General features: G+C 43.3%; 1 protein-coding gene across 3 annotated transcripts; it reads left to right on the forward strand.

Annotated features, from left to right (window-relative positions):
• Positions 1-4,964: 4,964 nt before the first annotated feature.
• Positions 4,965-22,618, forward strand: slf2 (SMC5-SMC6 complex localization factor 2). 3 transcript variants are annotated; one of them, XM_061228124.1, is made up of 19 exons: positions 4,965-5,104; positions 6,216-6,709; positions 7,803-7,857; positions 8,012-8,853; positions 10,476-10,555; positions 14,227-14,340; positions 14,972-15,139; positions 15,233-15,335; positions 15,741-15,828; positions 16,056-16,197; positions 16,639-16,726; positions 17,071-17,247; positions 17,847-17,941; positions 18,095-18,182; positions 19,117-19,242; positions 19,840-19,917; positions 20,165-20,251; positions 20,406-20,474; positions 20,972-22,618. In XM_061228124.1, exons 1-19 carry the CDS (start codon positions 5,098-5,100, stop codon positions 21,077-21,079), a joined length of 3,009 nt encoding a protein of 1,002 aa, XP_061084108.1. In that variant the 5' UTR covers positions 4,965-5,097; the 3' UTR covers positions 21,080-22,618. The 3 variants fall into 3 exon arrangements, with proteins under 3 accessions (XP_061084108.1, XP_061084110.1, XP_061084109.1); XM_061228126.1 differs by having other exon boundaries at positions 8,012-8,838; XM_061228125.1 differs by lacking the exon at positions 4,965-5,104 and adding an exon at positions 5,359-5,422.
• Positions 22,619-23,126: the final 508 nt, after the last annotated feature.

The following is a 23,126-nucleotide window of genomic DNA, read 5'->3' on the forward strand; positions in this document are numbered from 1 at the left end:
CTGGGTATTTTTGTTTATATTTATTACCGAATGATTTGTGGAATGCCCTTCATCTCGATCTTAAAAATGGATGTCAAGTGTATTTATATGCATTTTAATCGAGATGGTTCTCTTCTGTGGGTTTGCTTTTTCTTTATGTATTTAAAAACCATTTCCTGCAATGGAAATCAAGAAATACATTTATAAGAATAAATAAGAAATCTTCACTACATTTAACTTGTTGAAGAGCGCAGATTATAAATGCTCCTGTTCTGAAATTGTCCCGGCCTTTTGAGCATGTGATCTAAAATGTTACTAATATTGGGTAATGGGTGGAGCTAGGAGTAGAAAAAACCCAAGAAAAGTAAGCGATTAGAATGAGCCTATTGCTTATTGCTTATACTGCTCAGATTACATCACTTGTCCTTAGATAAACTGTAACAAGACTTTTTTTCTTTTCTTTTTTATTTCTTTTTTTTTTTTCTTCTTTTAAAAAAAAAAATGTATACGTAGTGGGTTCTTGTTACGGCTTGAAGATGATGAACACTAGACCATAAGAACTGAGCCCATAGATGAGTAACCCTTGACTCACCACATCTATGGAATTCAGTTCTCAGGACAGAGTGCTCACTCTGTCAGTGCAATGTAGCTCCCCACATGAGCTCCGTCTTATGAATCCAGGATGAATTACTCCCATTCCTGTTAGTCAGATAACAACATATAACAGTATAAGTGGCTTATACACAGACTCTGACCTCTATCCTTTAGGCTTCTGCACAACTAAACTACAGAAAATGAAGCTGTAAAAAAGATGTACTAGTCCCTGACCACCAAATGTGATTCCCCTTCATGTTAGTCTTCTAACCTTCTGTTTGCTCTCCTCTTTGGAGAGACACATAACTCAGTAGCTTGTGTATATGTATCCTTATAATCAACTTATTTTCACATTACAAAAATGACATCAGCAGATTAAGAGTGCTCAATTAACTATTTAAAATCCTGTCTGAAAGTTCAAGCATATTTCTATGCTTTACATATTGATATAATATATTTTAAATAACAGAAATACAATTATATTTTAATATTTATTAAACATTCACTGAGGACAGTTTTAACGGCTTTTATGTTGTTATGGTTAACGGTTATGTTCCACAAGGAAGTGCAAGAAGGGCAGAAACGCAATGAAAAATGTTTTCTTTTAAACTGTTGCTGTACATTCTGCTTGAACAGAATTGCTTGAAGTGAATTCTCACCTACTTTGGTGCTAGGTGTGCAATCGTTTCCACCACAAGAGGATTCTGATCAGCTGGTCGTGATGCCTTTCATACATCACCGTATCTAGCTGTAGAACATTAATCAACAATAGTAATTGAAAACTGGACTGGCACTTCCCCCCACAGGTGGATAGCCAATCAGAAGCAAGAAATAATGTCTTGAAATATGGAAAATGCATTTTTGGCATGACCGTATGATAAAATCATATGATAAAAATTACATATTCAAATGTTTTATCTGTTTTGGAATATTTTAACACTGAATCTGTGACAAGCTCAAGAATCAATATTTGGAATTTCATGGTTTGAGCTTGTCAGGTATTCTATCATGAAACTGAGTGCTTCAATGACAAAAAGGAACAGACAGTTAGGCCTTCTGTATTCTTTTACTTTATTCAGACGGGGAAGCAGAGAAGGTCACAGAAAAGAGATCGGATTCATATGTTCAGATTCAACATGAGTTTTGAGTCTCAACCTCCTAAGGCCCTGCGTCGTCAAACGAGGTCATTTAAATGTGGACTTCCCTGCGCTCTATGCATGTTATACATGTTTCTCTTAACATAAGGGACATTCAATTAGAATGAAATAAAATATATATTTAAAAAATATTTTCACTGCAACATATTTTTGTCGTCCAAGACACTTGTATTATGTGTATTCAACCTTTTTTCTCCTGGTTCTCAGGAAGTCCACAAATAGCGACAGTCAATATTCTCCAGAAAATATTTAATTTCTACAAGACTATATTTAACAATGAATGGCATCTTCTATGTTCACATACTGAAGCATTGCCACACCCAAATCTATTCTGAGATACTTCTTTACCTCTGACTGAAACTGATTAACCGGTTTAACCACCTATGAAAGAGGAGGAAAATATCTGCGCTGTGCAGACTCCTAGTTCCTCAGAAATATTATATCCTCATCAAAAGGTACAGTCAACAGGTACAGTATCTAGGAATATTTTACTTAAAAAACTGCTTGACCTGTTATATGAGGATAATAAATAAAAAGCTGAAATATGGTTGCTATACAGTTCATTAATACACCTGCTGAGTTACAGCTATTCACTTAGCAATGACTATGTCCTGAGCTCATCCAATGAGACACCTGCTTTGGATGTTCACTATAAAGGACATTGAATGTCTCATTTCATTGAAAAGTTCAGTTACGTGTAGAGGATTATTAGAGAAACATCTATAATATGTGGAGAGAGGCTCAAAATGAACTTCAAACAGGATATTTAACTATGACCCATTTATTTAATTTAAAAAAAGTTAAGTTCCACCTGCATTTTGGCAAATTAGCCTACTATTTAATAATTAACACACTTACCGGGATACTTAACTCCCTGGTCCCAAAGCCCTCCTGTACCAATACAGTCTTCTGTGTCCTTTAGGTCACAGCTCTGCATTGTGGGTCAGTCTTCTTAAATACACCTGCCCCCCTATCTTTGTCTCTCATTCTGACAGGACATTCTTCTCTCTCTCTACGCATAGTGAGTCAGTCAAACAGACTGTTCCCATTATGAAGGAAGGGGATGAGAGGATGCCTCGCTTCCCCACACTCTGAATCTATATATAGCTCCTCTGAAAGAAAAAAAAAACCGAGCGAGAAATAGTGAGAGGGGGGAGAGAGAGCGAGACTGGTAGAGGAACAAGGAATTCCCCCTGTTGCACAAGAGCAAAGGCCTTTCTCAGCTCTTTTGAATGTGTGCGCATGAGTCTAAGCCCTCACTTTGAAACTTAAAGAAACTACAAATCCTGTTTCCCCCTTAGAACCTATAGGCAAGTATAGCATGATGCTTCATGCTTTCAGGTCATGAGATTACAGTACAATCAATCCTCAGAGGCTTTTTTTCAGATCAATTTTAAATTCTAACCCCTGTGATTCCTCAGTACACCCCCTGATCATCTATCTTCCCACTTTAAATAAATCTTATCCAAGATATCGCTGTTAGCATATCCAGCATATCCTGCTTTTTGTTTGCTCCTGTTATATTTTATGGGTTCCTCTACAATATGGAATTTATTGTATGTATAGTCCATCCAAAATAATCTCCTCACATTAAATCCTTTTACAATGTCATAATGTATTCAATGGTGCAAATATGAACACTTCACAAGAGATCTGGGGAAATCAGTGACTTAAGAGCAATGCAGAATAATGAAGGAATTCACTCTCATTGAATCCTAACGGTGGTAGGATAAGTTGCAATTGACATTTTGACTGAACTTCAGAAACAAACCTGTCTTTTATGCTGCCGTTTGAATGCTGGGGAAATAGCCTGCAAAGGTCACTGAGCCCATTTCCTTCTCCAGATGCCAGATACACATACCTTCACAGTCCCCTTGTACTTCACACAGTTTAATCGCAGGAAGTGAGCAAACCACAGTAACCATATTCAAATTCTATATATGTGGGAACTTGAAGGGACTTTTTTGTGTGAAAGAAAGCAGGTTGTCAATATTGACTCTGTCTCTCTATGCTTATGACTTTGAACACTGGTGCTGCCCAGGGTTGTTCATTGTCACCAAGGCTGTGATATATTCACTGTACACAAACGACTGTAGATCACACTTTAAACTCAGTAAAGATGTACAAATGTGTAATTTGTAACATAAGGAGATACTGTAGAGGAGCTGGTGAGGTGGTGTAATGTGCAACCTAGAACTTAACATCTTGAAAACTAAAAAGCTGACTTTAGGAAGAAGGGCGTGGATCATCTTATTCCACTTTTAATTTAGGCACAAGAAGAGAAGAGTCAAATCCTTCCAATTCCTTCACTCACCATTCAGGACACAGATACAGGACTTAAACACCGGTCACTGAAGCACACCAGAGACTCTACATTCTCAGGCAGCAGAAAAGGTTTAGTGTGAACTGTGAATCAATGACTCAGACAACGCGTTGTGATTGAGAGTGTGCTCACCTTCCCCGTACTTGATTGGTATTGAAACACATCTTGCTTAGGAGAGAGCCTAACTCGAAAAAGTTATATCCACAGCTGCAAGGATTACAGGCTGCTGTCTTCCTTCAGTCTCTTCACTTTGCAACAACCATGAAGGAAAGGAAAGAAAAGAAAATATCCACTGATCCCTCTCAGCCTGCCAACTTCCTCTTCAATTGCTTGCCTTCAGGAAGGAGGTATCAAATGTGGAACATCCCGCTTCAGAGATAGCACTTAACCATTAGGCGCTTGAACTCAATGCACATTAAGTTAGGTGGTTGGGCCCTTTTTTATCATACAGTTTGTTTTGGTTTCATTTTATTTTATTTGAATCTCCTCCTCTTTTTTTTTGCTTTGGACGTGGTGAATTACAACTGGGATCCTATGTTGTTCTGTGTATTGTGTGAACTAGTGTTTTGAACTTGAAAGTGGAAAGCTACCCTCAATCTAAATGTAATTCAAAGAAAAAACTATAAAAATGTCCAATATCCCATTACACACAGTTCAGAACATGTAAGGTGGCATTCCACAATGGACTGAAGCTATTCAGAAGGCGAATGCTGGCCTTACTCGCGATTTGTCACTTTATATTAGTGTTTCCATTAATGTGTCCATTTCATGGGCAGCTATTAGGGAATTATTCGGATACTGGGAACCCAATACGTTCCGCCAAATGACATATCAAGAAGACTACATATCCCATAACGCACGGCTCGGTGTGTACAACCTTTGCACCTTTGCATCTTTTGCCATAGATGGAAAAAATGGATGCTAAAAACATGATTTGGCGGGTGATGGATAAACAAGAAACCGGCTTCTTTTGGAAGCAACCTAGAGAGAACTATCACTGAACTTTCATATCGCTTAGAATGAAAGATAGGATGCTAGAAGAAAATGAAAGGTATGTCCCTCCATATTATAACGTTATAGCAAGTCAATTATGGCATAGCTAACATTATCTAACTAGCTAGCATTGCTAACGTCTGTGAAACTCAACAGCGGGACGGTAGTAATTGACCAACTTTTTAAAGTAACGTTAGCTACCGTCATGGCCAGTAATTTAGCTAACACCCAATGGAGATCATGTAAACTAGCACTGTGCACTAGCGATATCCAGGTATCTCGCGCCGGGTCTAACGTTCGCTTAATTAGCGAGCTCCGTCCGCCTGCGAGTTAGCGACCTATTTTCCTGCCAAACGGTAGCCGGGAAGCTAAGATAGTGCGTTAAGTAACTATCATTTCAGTATTCATGTAACATTATGTGATTGTTAGCTAGGTAATTCGCCAACTGTGTTATGTTTTTGGTGCAAAATATCGTACATCACCCAGGTGGGCTAACGTAGCTAACTTAACTTAATTTACGGAAAGTAAAATCAAGTTGACTAACTTCATTGATGACAGTTTCCTCCTCATCACAAGCTAGCTCTTTACCCTCCGGTGTCGGAAAAACACATAAATACAAGTTAGTATTGTTATTAATATTAATTATAATTAATTATATTAATTATAATTATTAATATTATTACATTAGATGTAGGCTGACTGACGTTGTTGACGCAAAATAAGTTTGTCCACCGAGCTTGGCTATCGGCCTACTTAAATAAATGCGAAGCAAGCAAGCAAGCAAGCAAGCAAGGGAAGGAGGGCGGACAGGGATTTAGCTACGGTTATCTAGCTAAAATAATATTACCTAAGTTACATTCTGGGGGAAAATACAGTCTGTCCTGATGCTTTACGCGGTATTCGTAACTTCGCCTTTATGATAAAGTTTATCATCAATCAGTCTCTGAACAGATATGTCCTCTTTTAGGTGACGCTTGGAATTATATTTTTCCTAATTAGTCAGGAAATACTGACCATATTTAAGACTATATACCGACCTATTTAAGACCGTACATGTCTAGTATTTTGCACGATTGCGGAACATTTCTTTGCTGAAGATGACAACCTGTCTCATCAGTGTTTCCTCATTAATGTCACGTCCCTGATTAAGTTTTTTCAATTTCCAACAGTGAACGGGATCATCCCTGGAGACGTTCAAACGGATGCAAAGTGCACCTCCCCACACCCATCCCATAAGACCTCTGTGAAGTCTGGAAACCTCCTGAATCAATTAAATCCCAAAGTCACGCAGGCTGTTCCCCTGAAAAGCCCTGAACTGGAGCCCAAGCCCAAGCCCCTCACCTCAGACCCTCCTAGTTGGAGTCAGGCCATCGGGGTGAACCGAGACGGCTCCACTGTCCCCCGTGCACATCCAGCAAAGCCGTATGATCCCACTGATAGCCCCTCGATTAAGATTGGCACGGATGCCGTCCTCTTGCCCATCATGATAGGCCGCAGCAGGTCGCGCACCAGCGAAGGTGCGCGACTCGCCAGCCTGAGTGTGTGTGGATCCCGCCAGGGCGGTCCTCCCTCCCACCAGGCTGGTCCTCCCCCCAGCCAGGCCCCGGCATCTGCGTCTCGCCAGGAGAAGGACTCCTGGAGGAGGAGGAGAAGCCTGGACGAGGTCAGTGTTGTTTTCGGCTGAAGCCTTTAAGGTCCATTTTGGCTTAAAAATGTGCAGACATCTTTACCTCAAAGATGTAACAAAATTGATCAAACTAGAAAGACAAATGCCACAATAAATAACAATATATAGCCAACATTACATGGTTAAGATGGTGGTGTTTTAGGAGATTTGATTTTAATTTGGGGCCAAGCGGGCGAAGCTTCGTAGGCCCACAGTGCGTTTCTGCCTTTTCTTATTATTATTATTCATCATCATGTTTTTCTTCTGGCTAGGCTGTCTATGGCAGCCCCAAGAACTGTGTGGTAAAATGTTGTGAAATTTGGCACACTGATTGGGGGCAATCCCATGATTCTTTTCACCAAGATCCATGTGGGCTCTAGTGCCATCAATGGGTCAAAGTTAGAGGTACGTTTATGCGCATAGGTTTTGAGCCGTGTGCTCGATTTTCAAAATTCAGAATTATTATGTATATATTATTATGTTGGGAATAAAGCAGGATTGGGTTAGGACAGATAAGGTCCAAAGGACGACTGGATGGCGGCCACTTGTGAGCAGAAGTGTTGAGAAATGTTTACACAGAGCAGAGTACTGTTGCCATATTTAGAATTTGTCAAAACTGGACAGTGGGCAAGCTGGAAATGGGAAATGAAACAACTTTGGGGAGGGGGGTGTCATTGCGTGCCAATTCACCAGAAACTTCTGCAAAACCTCTTTCACCAATTACTCTGACTGGACATTACACTGTCCATTCAGGACCACAAATCAGACAATAATTTGAAAAACTGACCTTTTGGTAAAAAACCCGGACATCTGGCAACCCTGGTGTACTTGCAGATGTTCCCTCCTTGCAATTAGACTGAGATCAGCGCTTTCTCTGAAAAATAGGCTGGTCATGTTGCATTATGCATGGATTATGGTGGCTAAAATGAAATGATCAAATGATACTTGCTCTGATTATAGGCATTATATTGTGTATAATGTATGTTGTCATGTATAATGCTAGCATATAATTCAGTAAAATGTAATGGATTAAAAGTTATTTGGGTGATTAAAAGTCATGTAAAGATTGTTTTGTCTGTCCTTTATACAGAGGAATGCCTATTGCAAGTCCAAGGAAAGGTCTTGTCATCTAGTGACTTCCCCACGTAAGTTTAAAAATATATATTTATTGTAAAATACTGAATTATACCATCATATTATTCTTCTGTGAAAGGTCTGATATACTACTCCAAAGCCTGTATTACTCTTATCATTGATAAATGCTTTATCTGGTGTGGTTGTTCCTGGTTTGCCCTGTAGGAGGCAGTAGCATGGTTCCAGGATGTGCAAAGAGGAAGGGGGAGCATGTGGTAGAGGATGGTCGGGACAGGAAGAGGCCCTGCTTTCAGGATTTGGGACAGTCCTTCCAGACCACAGGCTGCGAGCCCGCTTCGGATCACAGCCTGAAGCTGAGAAGGCCACAGGGAGTCGGCGTGCCCAAACGCAGCCCCCCAAGGCCAGCGACCCCTGCCCCACAGCCCAGACGGGGCCTGGAGCCGCCCAGCAGGGAAGTGAGGAAGGGCACACCCGTCCCAAATCGGCCATGCCCTCGTCCTGACAGAGGAGGACCAAAGAGCTCCCGACAGAGTCCCCGGAGGACGCGGGACCCGCAGGCAACACGTGGCCGGTCCTCGCCGCGCCGAGCCGACCGGCCCGAGAGAGGAGCAACACCCCTGGTTCCGTGCAGCGTGGTCGTAACGCGCTTACCCCTCTCGCCCCCTGCTACAGCAGGCCGCGGGCAGCCCCACGCCTCCGCCTCCCCGCTGGTTAGTTTAGCGTCCGGCGGGGGCAACGGCGGCACAAACATTAGCCCCCTCGCTGGCTCCTGTTTCCCGGAGAGTCCGGCGGAAGGAGCCGCGAAGGACCGGCTCAAGTCGGACGGACCCGAGACAGGGAGCGGCGAGGACCCGGACCTGTCGGACCTGGAGCTGGACCTGGAGGCGTTCGCCAAGGCGGAGAGCAGCAGTGAGAGTGATGACGAGCCCCTGCTCTCCCTGCAGGAGATCCTGGAGCGCAGCGCCCGCGTCCCTGCCACCCCCGAGAAGGGCGCCTATCCCGTGCCTGACCAGCCTGTCCACAAACTACCCGTAAGCAAACTACCCGTAAGCAAACTACCCGTAAGCAAACTACCCGTAAGCAAACTACCCGTAAGCAAACTACCCGTAGGCCAATTACCCGTAGGCCAATTACCCGTAAGCGAATTACCCGTAAGCAACTTTACCTGTAAGCAACTTTACCCGTAAGCCAATTATGCGTAAGCTAATTACGCGTAAGCTAATTTACCCGTAAGCCAATTACCCGTAAGCAAACTACCCCTAAGCCAATTACCCGTAAGCAAACTACCCGTAAGCAAATTACCCGTAAGCAAACTACCCGTAGGCCAATTACCCATAGGCCAATTACCCGTAAGCCAATTACCCGTAAGCCAATTACCCGTAAGCAAACTACCCGTAAGCAAACTACACGTAAGCAAACTACCCGTAGGCCAATTACCCGTAGGCCAATTACCCGTAAGCGAATTACCCGTAAGCAACTTTACCCGTAAGCAACTTTACCCGTAAGCCAATTATGCGTAAGCTAATTACGCGTAAGCTAATTTACCCGTAAGCAAATTTACCCGTAAGAAACTTTACCCGTAAGCAACTTTACCCTTAAGCAAATTACCCGTAAGCAAACTACCCGTAAGCAAATTACCCGTAAGGAAATGACGCTTAAGCTAATTACCCGTAAGCAACTTTACCCGTAAGCAACTTTACCCGTAAGCAACTTTACCCGTAAGAAACTTTACCCGTAAGAAACTTTACCCGTAAGCAAATTACCTGTAAGCAACTTTACCAGGAAGCAACTTTATCCGTAAGAAACTTTACCCGTAAGCAAATTACCTGTAAGCAACTTTACCAGGAAGCAACTTTATCCGTAAGCAACTTTACCCGTAAGCAAACTACCCGTAAGCAAACTACCCGTAAGCAAATTACCCGTAAACTAATTACCCGTAAGCAACTTTACCCGTAAGCAACTTTACCCGTAAGCAAATTACCCAAAAGCAAATTACCCGTAAGAAAATTTACCCGTAGGCAAATTACTTGAAAGAAAATTTACCCGTAAGCAAATTATTTATAAGCAAATTTACCCGTAAGCAAATTACTTGTAAGCAAATTTACCCGTAAGCAAACTACCCGTCAGCATGGCTGTTCCAGAGTCCATCTAGTAGATGGTCTACCTCCGTGTTACTGAATGCCATTGATGCTTGTTTATTTGTAGAATATGTCTTGTTTTGGATCAGCCTTCCCCTCATATTTCTGTCTACTTCGCTGTCCATTCTTCCCTGGTCTTTCAGAGCGAAACTGTTCCTGATTAATATTATCGTTCTGACCCTTAGCAAACATACAGAGCACAATAAATGCTTATTATTGCATAACACCTGTAAATGGTATCTACACCTCAGTGCGACCAGTTGTCATAACATGATTAGATAGGCTAGTGCTTGTTCTTATGTCAAGTATCAGTGCACCATTAATTTTCTAGTCATTCCAAATCACCTCGATTCTGTCCAGAGATGGGTGCTCTAATGTCTCTTTAAATTAAAACTTTTCTGAGTGTGATAGTAATCATTAACATGATTGTGATGCAGTGTTTTTGTGACCCTGGTGGTTTGATCGACGTGTTATAATTGCCTCAATCAAGGCGTTAACGGTGATCTAATTTCTTTCTCTTTCCATCTTAGCCTCAGGCAGGCAAAAGCAGACCTGTAAGTTACAAGAACACCCTCGAGCAAATTCTGAAGGAGAAGGAAGAGAAGCAGAGGTGAGAATGAGTTTGAATTGGAATGTACCCTGAAGTGTATGGGTGTGTTTTAGAGAAAATCTTCACCATTGTCTTGATGTAGCTAATCCTTATTAATGAACCAAAGTATGTATAATGCCTGGTCAGAACTGACAGGAACATCATTGCCTGCTGACTGAAGCGTTCCACATTTACAGATGGATACAATGGCTTGTTCTGATGCACAGTGGCCATGCATTAGCATGAAAGATAGTGAACATCAGAACTATGTGTTTAAGCATGAGAGAGAGTGAGCACCAGAACTCTGTATTAGCATGAGAGAGAGAGCACCAGAACTCTGTATTAGCATGAGAGAGAGAGCACCAGAACTCTGTGTATTAGCATTAGAGATAGTGAGGACCAGAACTCTGTGTATTAGCATTCGAGAGAGTGAGGACCAGAACTCTGCGTATTAGCATGAAAGAGAGTGAGCACTAGAACTCTGTGTATTAGCATTAGAGAGAGTGAGCACCAGAACTCTGTGTATTAGCATTAGAGAGAGTGAGCACTAGAACACCGTGCTTTAGCTTTAGAGAGAGTGAGCACCAGAACTCTGTGTATTAGCATTAGAGAGAGAGAGCACCAGAACTCTGTGTATTAGCATTAGAGAGAGTGAGCACCAGAACTCTGTGTATTAGCATTAGAGAGAGTGAGCACTAGAACGATACGATACGATGAACTTTATTGTCCCGCTCAGGGAAATTTGTCTTGGACTCTGCGATGCGTCATGAATGCCTTGACAGTCACAATGACAACAAACAATACATCCTCAGCCATAACAGCATCAACAATTACATAACAGTATTGCACATATCCCCTAACATAACACATACATACACCTCATAATAGTACATGCTAAAAGATCACCGTAATAAAGGCACTATAAAAATTATTACATAAACTTCAGCCTCAAGCAGCATTGTTAAGAAATTGAATGGAAGTTGGAACAAATGAGTTCTTAAAACGGTTGAGTTTGCAGTGAGGGACTCTATATCGCCTCCCCTAGGGTAGGAGGTCATACTCTGAATGGAGAATGTGAGAAGGGTCATTAACTATTCTCTGGGCTTGCCTAAGAACAGTTTGTTCATAAATAGACTGCAAGGTCTGGTAGCTGCTTTTCCAATGACCTTCATGGCCGTGTGCACCAGATGAGCGAGTTTAGTTTTTTGTTTTGCGGTGAGGTCGCCATACCAGGATGACATCCCATATCTGATTAAACTCTCCAGCACTGCCTGGTAAAATAAAAACATGATGCTTTTGTCCACCCCATATACTCTCAGTCTGCGTAGGAAATACAGTCTCTGCTGTAGACAAGAACACAAGATATCAACATGCACATACCAACTAAAAGTGTCATCTAAGTGAACTCCAAGATACTTATAAGAGCTGACCTGTTCAATGGGTGAGTCGTGTATAACGACAGGGCTATGATCCCCTACTGATCTCGGGTCTAAGACCAACTCTTTAGTTTTGTTAACATTCAGAGTGAGGTGGTGAGCATCACACCATTGCACAAAGTTTTCTATTTCAGAAAAATAGGCTGAGGTACTGGAATCTTTGTGCAGTAGACTGAGGATGGCGGTATCATCAGAAAATTTAAAAACAAGGTTCCCTGGGTGGCTGTTTATACAGTCATTAGTATAAAGTGTAAAAAGAACCGGGGAGCTGACACAACCCTGTGGAGCACTGTGCTTTAGCTTTAGAGAGAGTGAGCACCAGGACTCTGTGTATTAGCATTAGAGAGAGTGAGCACTAGAACACCGTGCTTTAGCATTAGAGAGAGTGAGCACCAGAACTCTGTGTGTTAGCATTAGAGAGAGTGAGCACTAGAACACCGTGCTTTAGCTTTAGAGAGAGTGAGCACCAGAACTCTGTGTATTAGTATTAGAGAGAGTGAGGACCAGAACTCTGTGTATTAGCATTAGAGAGAGTGAGCACCAGAACTCTGTGTATTAGCATTAGAGAGAGTGAGGACCAGAACTCTGCGTATTAGCATGAAAGAGAGTGAGCACCAGAACTCTGTGTATTAGCATTAGAGAGAGTGAGCACCAGAACTCTGTGTATTAGCATTAGAGAGAGTGAGCACCAGAACTCTGTGTATTAGCATTAGAGAGAGAGAGCACCAGAACTCTGTGTATTAGCATTAGAGAGAGTGAGCACCAGAACTCTGTGTATTAGCATTAGAGAGAGTGAGCACTAGAACGATATGATACGATGAACTTTATTGTCCCGCTCAGGGCAATTTGTCTTGGACTCTGCGATGCGTCATGAATGCCTTGACAGTCACAATGACAACAAACAATACATCCTCAGCCATAACAGCATCAACAATTACATAACAGTATTGCACATATCCCATAACATAACACATACATATACCTCATAATAGTACATGCTAAAAGATCACCGTAATAAAGGCACTATAAAAATTATTACATAAACTTCAGCCTCAAGCAGCATTGTTAAGAAATTGAATGGAAGTTGGAACAAATGAGTTCTTAAAACGATTGAGTTTGCAGTGAGGGACTCTATATCGCCTCCCCTAGGGTAGGAGGTCATACTCTGAATGGAGAATGTGAGAAGGGTCATTAACTATTCTCTGGGCTTGCCTAAGAACAGTTTGTTCATAAATAGACTGCAAGGTCTGGTAGCTGCTTTTTCCAATGACCTTCATGGCCGTGTGCACCAGATGAGCGAGTTTAGTTTTTTGTTTTGCGGTGAGGTCGCCATACCAGGATGACATTCCATATCTGATTAAACTGATTAAACACTGCCTGGTAAAATAAAAACATGATGCTTTTGTCCACCCCATATACTCTCAGTCTGCGTAGGAAATACAGTCTCTGCTGTAGACGAGAACACAAGATATCAACATGCACATACCAACTAAAAGTGTCATCTAAGTGAACTCCAAGATACTTATAAGAGCTGACCTGTTCAATGGGTGAGTCGTGTATAACGACAGGGCTATGATCCCCTACTGATCTCGGGTCTAAGACCAACTCTTTAGTTTTGTTAACATTCAGAGTGAGGTGGTGAGCATCACACCATTGCACAAAGTTTTCTATTTCAGAAAAATAGGCTGAGGTACTGGAATCTTTGTGCAGTAGACTGAGGATGGCGGTATCATCAGAAAATTTAAAAACAAGGTTCCCTGGGTGGCTGTTTATACAGTCATTAGTATAAAGTGTAAAAAGATCCGGGGAGCTGACACAACCCTGTGGAGCACCGTGCTTTAGCTTTAGAGAGAGTGAGCACCAGAACTCTGTGTGTTAGCATTAGAGAGAGTGAGCACCAGAAATCTGTGTATTAGCATTAGAGAGAGTGAGCACTAGAACACCGTGCTTTAGCATTAGAGAGTAGTGAGCACCAGGACTCTGTGTATTAGCATTAGAGAGAGTGAGCACCAGAACTCTGTGTATTAGCATTAGAGAGAGTGAGCACCAGAACACCCTGTATTAGCATTACAAGTGTGAGCACCAGAACCCGAATAGTTCAGTGATGCACAACAATGCAGAATTAAAATATTATCAAACTTTGGAATATTTAATGTGGCTTTATATCATTTGTTGTTGATCATTGCTTTTGGACCAATTAGACGATGACAATAGCCCTGTAGGTAACTGCCTGCTCTCTCTGGTGTTGTGCTCCAGGTGGAAAGAGGCTGAGCCGACGCTTTTATCCTCCGAGGAGGAGGACCTGCTAAAGCTGTCAGAGGACGGTATGGGTGACGGCCCAGGAGAGGAGGGCATTTCACAGGAGCACAGGTGAGCCGGGCCCTCAGGGCTCTGCAGTGAACGTCTCTCAGATACTTGGGAGATCTGCCGTCCTGCAGGTTTTCATTTCAACCCTTATTCAGCACACCTGATTCTACTGGCTGCTCGATCAGATCTCTGGCTGTTGAGTGTGGTGTAGGAATGAAAACCTACAGGACAATAGAAGTCAGATTTGGGGAGAAAAAAACAATCTCATGGCACAGTGGGTAGCACTGTTGCCTCGCAGCAAGAACGTCCTGGAGTACCTGGGTTCCTCCAGGTACTCCGGTTTCCTCCCACAGTCCCAAGACATGCAGGTCAGGGACTGCAGATGAAAACGAGCTCGTTGGCTCACTCTGGCGCATTTACATTGACGTGGAAACTGAAAATGTTGATTAATGTGCACTGTCCCTGATAAATAAAATAAATGAATAACAAAAAATGGTAGCAGGGAAAAACTTCCCGGTGGGAAGGAATCTCAGGAAGAATGTATAATAATAATAATCTATATGGAATGCAAGCCTCCCCCTGCTGGCTGCCAAGGGGAGAACACAGGGTGTTAGTGATCGCCTGTCTTAAATGTGAATACTTATCTGAATACCAAACCGATTCCTCAGATGGGTGAACGCAGTGTACATTACAGGGCGATCCTGAACCGGTTTTCTCTGGTTTCCAACGGCATCCCGGACGCCCACCCGGGAGAGGCGGTGTTCACCGGCTGCCGCTTCGGCCGGTTCTTCAGCCAGCAGAGCCTGGACCTGAGGAGCTGTGCGGTGGTCCCGCAGGACGCACACCAGAAGACCCTCCTACAGTAAGGCACCGCTCTCCACACTGCCAGAGGTGTGTGTGTTATCTGGGAAGGGAGGTGTGCTGATGGTGCCCTGCCTGTCCTGCTGTCCTCCAGGGCCAGTCCAGATGAGCTGCTGTTCCTCATCAGCACCAGGAAGCTCCTGAAGGCATATCACTCTTCACCCTGCCAGCCCGCTGTGACCCGCTGGCTCTTCCAGGTAACCCCTCCCGCCACAGAGCGTGCTGGCTAGCCCCCCCCCTCATCCTATCTACTGGTAACACCCCTTCCACATACCACACACTGGCTCTTCCAGGTAACCCCCCCCCCGCCACATCGTCACCCAGCCAATCCCACCAGAGCCTGCTGGCTAGCCCCCCCCCCCCTCATCCTATCTACTGGTAACACCCCTTCCCCATTCCACACACTGGCTCTTTCGGGTAACCCCCAGCCTGACCTTGCTACCCTCCTGTGACCTGTTAGCTCTTCCCCATACCCTCCGCAGGCCCTTCCAAGAACCCCCCCCCCCCCCCCCATCTCACCTGAATATCTGCTTCTTGGGTTTAGTGTTAATGAGTGTTTAATGTGGTTGTATTTGAACACTTCCATGTTGTGTTGTTGACAGATGATGTCCGTTCACTCTGACCGAGAGACCTCCACTCAGATTCTTCGGGCGATGACGGACATCGCCTTCGTTGCCGCTGACCAAATAAGTGAGCCACTCACCGCGTTCATTTTACTGTGCGTTGCCCATGTTGCCGGCTGCAGACAGATCTTCTGAGTGCAACAGGATCGTGACTGTTCTGCGTGAACCCAGGGGCCTGAGTCCGTACTTCAACAGTTCTCTGCTTGTTTTTGTTATCACTGTAAAATCAGCAACCAATCAGGAATGTTTTATGGCTGAAACTATGGCAACTAACGGCATTTCCTGTTTGAACAGCGGTGAACAAGAGCCGTGAGTTTGAAGTGTGGACGCCCAGCATTCAGGACATAGTTGTGGTCTTCCTCAACATGGGTGTCTCGTTCACCACCCTGTTCCCCCCCGAGGCGCTGCAGCCATCCTTCACTGAGGCAGACATTTTGTGAGTACCTGCCCTGGGCTACTCAGAGGCCATTTCATGATGGTGTAAGCATCGCTGGTTATCAGGAGTCTGGACATTTTACACCTTTCTATCTTTGATTTAAAATGACTTTTGTCTCAAGTTTGCATTATTTAATTTTATTGATAACTCCTTTGCACATTTCCCTGTGTTTTATTGTTTTTATTTGTTTTAGTAATAGGTATTATGTATTTTACTTATTTGTTTTTACTTATTTTTTCCACTGTATGTACTTTATGCTGTAAAACTGCATGAAACGTGCTGTATTATTATATTGTTATATTATATTGGTGCCTTATTATATCACATTTGAAATGTGATTGCTATGGTATGTCAAGTTTTATAATCCTCCTTGAAAGAGTCCTGTTCCTATTTGTTCACGTGTTTATAGTATGTTGTATGTCATTCCCGTGTTGCCTCCAGGCAAAGCACACGCTGTTTGGAGGTGGCCAGCAGCAGAGAGCAGGAGCCTGACTCTTTCCCAGAGCACTGCTTTGAGAATGTCATGAAGGTGAGGTGACCTGAAACCGCACTGTGAAGTACTGGGGCTGTACGTATGAGATGGTAATGGCATTAACGCCAGCCACCAGCCGTACAATTCAGCTGTGGCATGTAAAAATGTCAGTACCTTTTCTATGGGTGGGGAAAAAAAAGAAGAAGCATTTTAACTGTTTTTCAGAAATGGTGGAAAATGTACCCAGGCTGTAGGACACACAGGGCATTGGGGCTGGTCGTGTGTATTTTCTGTCCCATACTAACTTATCATGTCTGTGTGTGTACGCGTGTCTGCGTCTGCGTCTGTGTCTGCGTCTGTGTCTGCGTCTGCGTCTGCGTCTGCGGGTGTGTGTGTCTCAGTACCTGGCCCTGTGCATGGCCTTGTGTCCCAGAGCCTACAGTGACGGGGAGGTGCTGCTGCTGGTCACGCTGGTCAGCAGAGTGAGTCTGGAGACTTGTCTGCAGCTGCTGCCCATGGAGGACTCCTGCTGGGTCCTGCACCACCTGCTGAACAACACCAGAGACTGGGCCTGTCAGGCAAGCACTGCCCCTGCCCACCACACCAGCCTTTACATTACATTACATTACACTACATTACACCACCTGCTGAACAACACCAGAGACTGGGCCTGTCAGGCAAGCACCAGCCTTCACTCAGTCATTCAGAGAAGGTCTACCTTCCACCTGGGTATACCACGTCCATTTCTCACACATGAAAATGTATGTACACCGACTGGCTTTTGAACATTTAAAAGTTGTTACAGGAGCCTAATAAAATGTATTTGTATGTATTAGGAGTACACTGATTTGGAGCATTCACACAGAACATTGAACAGAACGAAGATGACACTATTCATAAATTAAAATGTCCAAGTCCGCAGATGGCATAATTCACAAATTCAGAAACCGGTCAGCGGTCACTGGCTCAGTCCCAAAACACAGGAGCTGGGGAGCAAAGCCATCTTTCTCTCGCTGTGGAGGAGGAGCGTAAAACTGAGCTCCCCATCAGAGCTCCTAAACACGGAGGTGGATGGTTTGCTTTGTGCAGCCCACGTCACATTGACTGCACCTACCATCACAGCTTTAGTTTATTTCATCACTAGTGGCTCACACGACCCATCTGAATTCATTTTCAGTTGCCTCGGATTTGCCTGGCTTTGGTCGACCTGACTGAGAATCACCACAACCTTCGTCGACTGGTTCAACTGCTGCCCGACCACAGACGCGGAAAGTGAGTGGCACAGCCTTTTCAGAAAGATCGGTGCAACGGCCTTTTCCGCTCTCTATCCTCGCTCCACAACACGGAATTTTGGAATTGCGGTGTCTTTTAAGATTGTACATTTTTCTGTGTGAATGGATTGTTTTACTTTTTATCAATTTACAGGCAACTCAGGAAGCACCTTAGCATGTCAATCATCTCAAAACTTTTAAACCGGAGATGTACCTACAAACCCGTAACCACTGAATTTCAGGTGAGGTTATAAGCCTTAGGATTGATCATTCTGATTTCTACGTTTTTCAAAAATAGCTTTAATATGTAATGTTCCAATTCTTAAAATGTGAGCTCATTCATCAATATGCTTTTAAAGAGACATGTTTCTGCTTGCATTATAAACAGCTATAGAACATTGCAGATTCTAACATACAGGGATTGTTGTTCACTGACTGACCATGTGTTCACCATACTTACCAAGGATAGGGCAGATTTAAGTGGTCCAGTGTTTGATTGGTTTCCACTGTATTAGTCACAGTTGGTGTTGATGAGAAATGCAGTAGGCCTCTGTTGTGATGGGTACTGACTGTATGTGAGTTTGTGAGTGGGGCAGTAGAGATGAGATGGTGTAGCACTGTGAGTTTGGGAGTGGGGCAGTAGAGATGAGATTGTGTAGCACTGTGAGTTTGGGAGTGGGGCAGTAGAGATGAGATTGTGTAGCACTGTGAGTTTGGGAGTGGGGCAGTAGAGATGAGATGCTGCAGCACTGTGTGTTAGGGAGTGGGGCAGTAGAGATGAGATGGTGTAGCACTGTGTTAGGGAGTGGGGCAGTAGAGATGAGATGCTGCAGCACTGTGAGTTTGGGAGTGGGGCAGTAGAGATGAGATGGTGTAGCACTGTGTTAGGGAGTGGGGCAGTAGAGATGAGATGCTGCAGCACTGTGTATTTGGGAGTGGGGCAGTAGAGATGAGATGCTGCAGCACTGTGTGTTAGGGAGTGGGGCAGTAGAGATGAGATTGTGTAGGACTGTGAGTGTGGGAGTGGGGCAGTAGAGATGAGGTATTGTTTCACTGTGTGTTTGTGAGTAGGACAGTAGAGATGGGGAAGGCACTCTGAGCTCTCTCTCTCTCTCTCCATCTCTCCATCTCTCCATCTCTCTCTCTCTCTCTCTCTCTCTCTCTCTCTCTGTTTAGCTGTCGGCCCTGCAGCGGTACCTGCCCCGGATGAAGCCATCCTCCCTGCTGACTGAGTTCTTTTTGGTGAAGAAGACGGAGGATCAGAGGGAGGAGGAAGAGTACACTCTCTCTCAGGACCAGCAGGTCAGGAGCACTCACATATACATCACCGCATGACAGGGCTCATGTACAGATGTAATAATTACCAGGGTTTATCTACATCTGATAGATTGAACGTAAAGACCACGCACAAAAAAACACAAGGGTTCATGTACAAATTGCATGTTGAAACATAGTTGGCATTTTTATTTATGGTAATACGAAAATAGTGAATACATTTGTTGAAGACTGCTACATCACGCAACTTGGTTTTGCATCCATGTTTTATGGGAAGGTACATTTTCTGAAGAAAAATCTATTTCTAGTTTAAAGCAAAAGTTTTCTCCTGCAGTCGAGTCGTGAGCGAGCAGACAAGCATGTGCTGTCCTCCAAAACATGGCAGCCTCTACTTCTTACCACACAGTCACGCTCACACAGACATGAGTACTGAGACATGTACGGGACATGCACAGTAAGGCACTGGCCCAGTTCCAGATTCAACAGCTGACCATCGGGCCTGTCCATGGACTGGATCATTGCCGTAACACATTGGCACCCAGCAGCCCATAATACATTATTTTCACAATAACATCATCCTGTTATGAAGTTGACTTACTTATTTTGAAATTGTTTTTCCCCCAGGCTTACTACCTCTGCTACAGTCTTCTGACTTTGATTAATGAAGCATCGAACTTTGACGCTTTTCCCATAAACCAAAAGGTACGTTTTCATTTTATGTTTAAATACAGAAGCCAAACACAGATGAGGATTCAGGATTGTAATAAAGGTTATACAATCAGTTAATGTTTTTGTGAATACACAGCTGTGCTTTATGAATGCGGATATCTGCATATTTACATTAGTGTGTTTGGTGCTTGTATCATAAAATGCAAAATACTGTCCCAAATTTGTTCCAGTATGTGTTAAATGAGGATGGAGTTACCCATCTTTACTGTTATTGTTTTAGGAGCAGCTGAAACTGCTTTCTGCTGAGCTGGAAAAGTATGTTAAAGGTGACATCAGGGAGGGGGAGCAGTGGCTGTATAGAAGCAAGGTGAGTGTGAATCCTGTGTGCTGTAGAGATGTACTGATACAGGGACAGGAGGTTGTGCTCCTATACTGTTACTTCCGTTGAATATCAAAATATTGAAAAGCTAACTTAATAATAATCAAACCAATTTTGATGCCCATGACAATGGTTCCCACAGGTGAAGGACCTTGTCGCGAGGATCTACACCAGATGGCAGGTTCTCCTTCATAAGTCCAGGCCTACACAGGTAGAGTGCTCCACGCTGATCACTGATTTCTGTGCCTTCCACTCTGCATCCCCCCAGTGGATCCACACTGCATTCCCCCAGTGGATCCACTCTGCATTCCCCCAGTGGATCCACACTGCATCCCCCCAGTGGATCCACACTGCATTCCCCCAGTGGATCCACACTGCATCCCTGCATCCCCCCAGTGGATCCACACTGCATCCCCCCAGTGGATCCACACTGCATCCCCCCAGTGGATCCACACTGCATTTCCCCAGTGGATCCACACTGCATCCCCCCAGTGGATCCACACGGCCAGTGGACGCTCCTGCCTTTGGATCTCCTGTCTCCCTTCTCCCTCACACCTGCTTTTCATTTTTTCATAGATCTGTCCACATGTGTGTACGGAGTGTGTGTTTGTGTCAATGTGTGTATGTGTCTCCACATTTTAGGTGGAGGTCCCCTTATTGAAATGAACCTTCTCTGTATTCATTCAGCCGGTGTGTTTTCCCCTCCAGGGTAAACTGCACGATTACTGGCAGCCGTCACCTGAGGACACTTTATCCAGCAGCAAGGAGCAGGCTGAGCCGGAGGCTGTGACGAACACTGACCCACACCCCTCCTGAGCCCCTGGCACGCGGCACCTCTCAGGCCAAGGCCAGAATTTTAAAAAGTACCCAAAGAGCTTTCTTTTTTTTATTTTTACTTTTGAAAGAGAAACTGCTTCAAAATGAATGCATCAGTAATGGGACTTAATGCACTGAGGATCTGGTCAACTGAAACTGTTAGGAGCAACATATAAAATTCCATTTAATAAATATATTTTGATGACTGTATCATCCTATGTAGAGAATATTATTCGCCTAAAACGTATGACTGTTAATGAGCAGTCCAGCTGCTGACCCAGGCAGGCAGGGTCGGTCTTTATTTAGACCATATCAGCAGCCAGCACATTAGGGGAGGCTGGGTATCCGTCTAGTACTGGAAAAAACACCTTCACAATTTATGTCTTCCAGCGTCCAGTTCCTGTGTATTGCACTTATTGTTGGTCATTGCATGACCTGGACTTCAGCTCGATGCATCCCTCACAAGGGACGAGTAGGAGTTGAGTCTATCACTAATGAAGATGTCCTACGCTGTAAAACATATCTCGTCTCGTCATCTCTGTCCTACCTGTACTGTCAAAGCACAGTTTAAGTGATATTTGTCTCTCTGTTCATACTGCAAAGTTTGTTCGCCTTGATTGTGGGGTCATAGGTGAAGTCAGAGTATTCTACCGTTAATTGATAATTACCAATCATCAATGCTTTTGAAATACACAAGCATTGATTTTTTGAATGTTCACAAGCCTTGTTTACTATATATAAATTTGATTAAAATGAATTGAAGACTAGTAGCCAGACTATTAAAGGTACAATGGATATCTATATCTAGCTATATTCAAGAATATCATACATTTAAAATGTAAAATCCTGTATTTACCATCTTATAACCCTTATATTGCCCACAGCTAAGTTTCCGATCAGAAAACTACAGGCACAGGCACTGTGTGGTCAGATATATGGTCGGAATATTGACTTATTAATTTGCCCGTGATGAAAGCGTTCTGTAGTTGTGTTGGACTCCTTTGGGTTTAGTGCTGTATTTTGTCTGTTAACCTTGTGGGAAATTCTGCTGGTGGAGGGGAAATTGAGTTGGTGATGGGTAACTGCATAAGATTCTCAGACATGTTGAACCCCATGGCATTTGCAAACACTGGCGCGCACTACGGTCATGCACTGGCACTTTCTGCGCTGGTGAATTATATAGAAAAGCACATAGTTTGTTACAAACCTCCCCTTGAAGTGTGTGTTTTATAGGGAACGGTCGAACATATACTCAGTGTCCACTTACTGTGTGCTCTTATGCACTGAGCTGCTGCCTCATGATTGGCTGATTACATATTTGCATTAACAGGCTGGTAGTGGTCACTGAGTGTATGTTATTTTTTATCAATTTCTATTTTCGAGAGAAATGTTTTCAGAATTATATTTATAATTGTACAAAGAAAATAGGTATTGTTACATTTTTCAAAAAAATCCTTTTTTTTTTTTTTAACCTGTAAAGATATTTTTGGATTTTTATTGCAATAACAGAAAAGAGGCAAATAAACTTGCAAAACAAAATCTTTGTGTAATTCTTTATTTCTGTTCTCCATGGTAAAAACTAATAATTCAGTCGAGGAGGGATTTCTAATGGCCCAGGTGTTTTGTGTTCCATTTCATATATTGCCATTTAATTTATACATTTTGAAATTAACATTTTTAGTGAAATAGGTCAAATGAAATAGGTCAAATTTTTAGTCGTTCTATCCCTCATTATTGGAATTCCTTAGCCTGTTTAAAGTAATGCTGGTCTAAAAATCCATAGAATATAGTCTGCTCTGCTATGTCTAATCTTTTTATGTATTTTTTTGGAGGGGGGGGGGGGGTGTTGTTAAAATCTGAAAAAGATGGAAGAAATGCTGGTTATAGATAACAGCATTTTGACAGTATGGTTGATTGTGTTGTCATTCTCGTGAACCACTCTCAACATAACACACGCTGCTGCTGCAGACATAGCCTGCATGCTGTTGTGCATATGGGTGTACATTCATTTCAGCAAGCCCTAGATGGCAGAGTAAATGGAATCAGG

Source organism: Conger conger, chromosome 18 (genome assembly GCF_963514075.1).
Source record: "Conger conger chromosome 18, fConCon1.1, whole genome shotgun sequence".
Taxonomy (NCBI): domain Eukaryota; kingdom Metazoa; phylum Chordata; class Actinopteri; order Anguilliformes; family Congridae; genus Conger; species Conger conger.